This window comes from Sinocyclocheilus anshuiensis, unplaced genomic scaffold (assembly GCF_001515605.1).
Source record: "Sinocyclocheilus anshuiensis isolate Anshui unplaced genomic scaffold, SAMN03320099.WGS_v1.1 scaffold93, whole genome shotgun sequence".
NCBI classification, from domain to species: Eukaryota; Metazoa; Chordata; class Actinopteri; order Cypriniformes; family Cyprinidae; genus Sinocyclocheilus; species Sinocyclocheilus anshuiensis.
In genome coordinates, this window is record NW_015539852.1 from 1,176,036 (window position 1) to 1,182,498 (window position 6,463).

General features: G+C 36.4%; 1 protein-coding gene across 1 annotated transcript in view; it reads right to left on the bottom strand.

Moving 5' to 3' along the window:
• Positions 1–6,463, bottom strand: part of LOC107684663 (malonyl-CoA decarboxylase, mitochondrial-like) — an 18,716-nt gene that overhangs the window by 2,359 nt on the left and 9,894 nt on the right. The window contains exons 2-4 of the mRNA XM_016480974.1: positions 3,396–3,508; positions 3,160–3,316; positions 2,681–2,833 (exon numbers count right to left, since the gene is read on the bottom strand). Coding sequence (XP_016336460.1) covers positions 2,681–2,833; positions 3,160–3,316; positions 3,396–3,508 — 423 coding nt within the window. The remainder of the gene's footprint in view (positions 1–2,680; positions 2,834–3,159; positions 3,317–3,395; positions 3,509–6,463) is intronic.

A 6,463-nucleotide genomic window follows, 5' to 3' on the forward strand; every position in this document is an offset into this window, starting at 1 on the left:
TGGCCCAGCTAACCAATCACAGCACATTTCGTATTTCAGAAGGCGGGCCTTCATTTGATACAGGAACTATTCGAGCAGTTTATGCCAGACTGGGGAGAGAGGTGTTATAATAATGTAAAACATGAAAAATAATGTGTTTTTCGAACAACCTAGTATGAGAGCCTGTTCTAGTACACCCCCAAAACAAAATCAAGACTTTGTAAAAGAGTATTTAATGAGCAAATGACTCTTATGAACTGACTCTTTTAATGAATTTCTGCACTGAATGAGTTCTGAATGTGTACATACACTGTATATATGTGTGTGTGTGTGTGTGTGTGTGTGTGTGAGAGAGAGAGAGTGTGTGTGAGAGAGAGAGAGAGAGAAATACAATTAAAAATAACTATCTTCTATTTTTATATACAGTGGGTACGGAAAGTATTCAGACCCCCTTAAATTTTTCACTCTTTGTTAAATGATTTATTAGTGTGATTGGAAAACAAAATTCAGCTGCCATTGCAGTCTTCAGTGTCTCATGTTTCCTAATCATTCTAATATGCTGATTTGGTGCTCAAAAACATTTCTTACTATTATCAATGTTGAAAACTGTTGTGTTGCTGAATATTTTTGTGTAAACTGTGATATTTTTATATAAAATATCTATATCCTCTCTCCTTACTCTTCTTTTTCTCTTTATTTTTTATCCTCCATCCACACTCCATTTGTACTAATTTAAAAACCATGTTGAACAAGTCCACTGTGTCCCTTTCTCATCCCCCACAAGGACATAGACACACTCATTTTCTCTCCCTCTTTTGCCCACATTTAACAAGAAAGCACTGAACAAACCAAACGTGTCAGACTGGCCCCGGGGGAGCAGAGATTTTAAGTCCTGCACACTTCCCTCTCGCTCTCATTCTTTGCCATGCATCACTCCTTCAGATGGGCAGGAGTGAAGGAAGATTAAGCATGTCCAAGGGTCACTTTTCATTCATCAACTCAATTTACTGTAAAACATCAGTCAGCAGGTTTAAAGCTACAGCGAGCGAGAACGAGAGAGAATGAAGAGTAAGGACAAGAAGAGGGTGAATATAAGATAGAAAGTGAGTGCAAAAGAGCCCCATGAGGATTCTGCTGAAAGACAAGCAAACCCTCCTCCCCTTCTCCTAAATCACACCATGACCTTTCTATCCATCATGCCAATCGTCCCCTTGTGGCATGGTGAGTCACCTTTACTCTTTCTTCAGCAGAAGGATGAGCGCCAGCTCTCACAGGTACTTTATACTTAAACTAAACAATTTTTTTTACGTGTTATACACTGCTTTAAATTTCCCACACAGATTTAATACAAAGTTGATAAACGTAGCATGCAAGTAATCACGTATGAAACTGTGTGGCTTGTTCTTCAGAAAATTTAAAAGTCTATTTATATCAGTAGTAACAAACTTAGTACCTAGAGCAACAATGGTGTTTTACTGGAAACTATGGTTACCATGGTACATTTTTATAAGGATCGTATGGATATTTATGGACTAAGATGGAGAGAATTTGTTTCGAAGAAAAACAAGTGAGCTGCATTTGCACACACACTTCAAAAAATAATTCAAATACAAACCCAAAGCATCAACATACACAATTTGCATGAAATGATATCTATCGAGTGTCCATTTCCACTGAAATGATGCCTTCAAACTCTCATCTGGGTAAATCAGCTCTCTGAGAACCGCAGCCCTTCGCAGAGAGCTCTTTACTAGGGTTAACCTCTATTACACAAACAGCCATCCAGCACTTTGTTTCACCAACATTCCAGCTGAAGCAAAACTCATCTGAATCTATAAAGCTGAGTGCCTCTCAGTTCTTTTCCATTTAATTTCGCCTTCATCTAGTAAAGAGGCAGGAGCTCTGTGACATGCCATGTGTCCCTCCTTCTTCGTGTTATTGAGGGTGACAGCTGAAATTTTATTAGTTTTCCTGCTTTTTTCTCTCTTCCAGCTTAGAAATGTGCTAAAGTACAATGCCTGGCACTAGGTGATGCTGTGGGACAAATATATTAATGGTATTACAGTCCTTAGATTCAATTTCTATTTTGTATTGAGTTAACTACAAAATACCAATTAATTAATTATACTGCGTATTAGTTTTTGTATGCATATTAAGGGCAAAGTCGGCCATTGAGACCTTTGATTTGGCTCGCCATGCCATATCACAAAAGGAAGGAAAAATAGACAAAAAAAAACTTCTAATTGATTATATATAGTGAATTTGATACAAAGAAAATATTGATATTTTGATATTTTTTTAATTTAAATTGTTGTTTAATTTTTTTAATGTAAACAAAAAAACAATATATGTGAATTTGATTAAAGTATAATTTCAATGTAAAATAATGTTATTTAAATTTTTGTTTACTTAAAAATGTAACAAAAGTAATTCATTTTAATATAAAATATGCACACACACACACACACACACACACACACATTTATATAATATGCATGACTTTAACTGTTGAATACTTTTAAATATTTTATTGTGCTCTTCAAATCAAAAAGGTTGAAAATCCTGCTTGACTCTACCATATAAATAGCAGACTGTTTTCCTAGCATTTATTATTTATCTACAGATATTCCACTGCAAAAATTCTTCAAACAGCTGTGATAAACATCACTTTTATGATTCATTTTCTCATTCATTTTCCCACCTGCAGTTCTCGGACCACCCTCTTGATGAGGTAGTTTCCAAGCTCCACCCCCTGCAATCCAGCCTGAGTGGAGGAGATGGAGTAGAAGATGGCAGCATTGATCTTGTTAACATCTTCATCCGCGTCTAGAGTGGAAAACTCTCTTACAATTCCCTAGGAAAATAAGAGGCACATGATAAATGAATAACCTCACACAGGATTTACTGGAGGCATTGCCAGAATCAGGAACCATAGTGAAGAATTCTTTACATTCTAGGCACAGTGTGCAGTTTTGGAGCATCTTTAGCCCCTGTCTTGCACCACTACTGTCTCCTTACACATTTTTCTGATCCTAGCAGGTACTGGTGAGAAGTAATGACATTGCACAAGGACGCTTTCTCCCTTCATGAACCCAATAATTCATTTACACTCTATTTGACCATCAAGCCATAAACTATTCTTTGTGATGAATACCAAATGTGAGTTTCATTTGCATTTACCTGGATATTATTTGCTATGTCCTCAGTTAAGGCAACGTGCAGCACCACCAGTGGCTCTCCAGGCATGGAGGCGTGGGTGAAGGCGTAACATCTCCGGTATGGCCCCACTCTGCATTTGATATCCGTCCAGTTCCGCACAGGATGGACCGCCTCGTACCTGTAGGATCAAACAAAAAAAGGCTCAACTGGGAAGACAAATAAAAAGGAAATGTTTATACATACAAGAGAGATCTTACTGGCTGATCTTCTGAAGGATCTCGCATGGGGACTGCCAAGTGATTCTTTCCAGTCGGAGTAAGCCAACAGAGAACCATTCTGACAGAAGACTCTTCAGAGTGCTGTTCAGATCCTAACACCAAGATATACAAACACAAGAAGATCAGAATTGAAGAATGTGAGAAGTGAACATGCAGTTTCATCACTAGAATACACATATAGCATAAAGTCCTGTATTATTTCTCATATTTAGGTTCTAAATTTCTCAAGTTCTTCTTCTTCTTATTATTATTTTAAATGTACTTTGTACATTGTGAAACCCTGAACCAGTATTATTTTACTATTATTTATATACTATCAGTTTCTTTTTTTTAATATTGTGAATTGGCTTTTATTTTTATATTTTCAGTTTTTATTTTATTTTTTTCTGATTTTTATTAGTTTAGTTTATTCGTTTTTTTTGTTTGTTTTTTCATTTTTATTAATAGTTTTTTAAGGTTACTATTTAAATGTTTAATTAATTTTTATTACAGTTTTATTTTTTATTTATTTCCAGTTAGTAATTTCGGTGCTTCAACATATTTAATTGTATTATTTATATTCATATTTATAATTATATGTATACTTTTTCATTTAGTTTAAATACATTTTTTTTTTATATAGTTTTAGTTGATAATATCCCTAGACTAACCAGACTAATCAGACTTAAATCAAAAATATTTTTTTCTAAATTCTATATTTTCTATATAAGCTATGTGAGTTATGTTCAAAACTGAACCACCCTGAAATGCTACATTCCCAATGCAAAACTTCCTCCTGACTGCACTCGGACCATTTATGATAACTAAGCAAAAATGGGTCATTCAGAAATCACAGTATTGCAAAGAGGTTATTTACATATATTCTTAAAAGTGAAGCCACAAAACCAGCCTGTTTAATCCTAAGGGTCAAAGAGAGTGTTGCAAATGGTCATGCAAAACTAAATCATGTACAAAAAACCTTGACTAATATTATAAATGGACTTCAGCGAAAAAAAGAATACTCTGCAAAAAGTGTAGAACACGGCCGGTTTAATATAATTCATGTGCAATACCCATCGATTTTCAAGAATCGTTCTCAGTACAGCTGCGCTCATAATGGTGCCTAATTATAAAGTGTGCAGCTTCCGTCAAGGGAATTAATATTTCACAGTCACTTTCACAGATCATGTGCAGCAACCCCACCAACTCACAGTTGCTGCTATTTCATCTGTAGTACTATACAAAACACTTTCAGAGTCGTCTCATTTTCCTCTGCAGCTCTTCGCGTCTGTTTATTTGCTCTGGTAGTGTTCTCATTAGAGCGCCGGGATCGGCGTCAGCGTCCATACTAGGACACTGAAAGATTTCTGTGGTAAACACAGTTCCATTTCATCAAAGTGCTGTTGCTCCCCACATGAGATATGGTTCTGCACTCTCCTTCGAGGGTCAGATTTCTCTCCTAATGGTGATGAGCAACACAACACACATACAAATATCTGGATCTAGTCGCCGGGGCACTCGCACAAAGCAGTTTTAAAAATTATACACTAGCCTATCCCACAGATGCATGTGCTTAAAAGAATTGCGGGCCTGTCAATCAAATGTCCACACTGGCCATCCGTACGTGTTTCGGCTTCATCTATAGGTAGTACACGTAAAATCTGACCTTATTGTAGTGCTTTCAGCTGTGCCTGCAAGCAAAAAGATCTCGAATTACCATTTCCCGGCACGCTTTTCCCTATAAACCCACTCGCTCAGATCAGCATACAGAAATGTGTCGCTAAGTGATGCATTTGTATGTAGAAAATAACCAGGAGGTGTCAAGGTAAAGGCTCCCAATAGCTCAATAGCAGCAAAACAATCTAACAAAGTTGAGATTGTAGCACTGCCTGAAAACAGGATGGCTGTTCAAGGAAAGCAGGCTATCAGGGACTCAACTAGCAATGTAGTCTACGGCATTTTGCTTTTCTGTCTATCTCAGCTTTACTCGGAGTGCAATCCACAGCCCATGGCCGCCCCAGCAGTCACCGTTCCACTTAACTTTAAACTCATCAAATCCTCTCTGGGCTGGGAAATTACTTCTAAGCATTTATTCGGTGTTCTACCTTCAAATTCAGGGCAGCTGAAAGCATTTGAAATTCTTCACCCAAAAGAGTTTTGTATTTGCTTACACGGCTGAATTTACTCTAGGGCCAAGCGTACATAAGTGGAATCCAACTTTGATATGTGCCATCGCACCGCAGGCCACAACTTTCAAAAGCGCTGCACTGTTTGGGCCGTTTTATTTATTTTCTTATGTGCATAAGGGAAAAGAAGATATCTAACTCGCGCTAAACTATAACCCGCGTCAAGGCAGATGCAGAGACCACAAATTATTAATCCAACCAAAGTGCTAGAAAAAACCTTTGCCACACTAAAATTTAAAAGGGCAGAGAACATTCGCTCGGTGGAAATAGAGTGCAGAATCTGCTCTGCAAAAAAGGAGCAAGAATGTCAAGGACGTGTCAATGACTGCATCTGAACAGAACCTGAAAGTGGGCTTTTGACATTCTCTCATTTCACTGACGTGAATGAAAAGTGGAGAAGGCAGGTGCAAATGGAAGAAATCTGACATTAAAGCAATTTTCACCTGTCCATACTTTACATAAAATGAAAGCCTGTTTTACACCTAGAGCATTTGAGAAATTGTAGCTTTGTAAAATATGCTGGGAAAAAAAATACAAAAATGCTTTAAGGGAATTGTTCATTTAAATAACAAAAAAAACAAAAACAAAATTCCCTTAACATTTACTCAGCCTCTTGCTGTTATAAACCTGTGACTTACTTTCTTCTGTGGAACATAAAGCTATTTTGAAAGTGAAACAATTAACTTTCATGGTATGAAAAGGAAAAAAACCTTGGATATTTTTCAAAATATCTTTTTTGTGTTTGTAATTTTTTTCAATTCTCAATCTTGGACTTTAAAAGTGAAAACACTTTTTTAATCATAAATAAATACATAAATAAGTAAATTGTGTGTACACAATATATATATATATATATATATATTAGTGCTGTCAAACGATTAA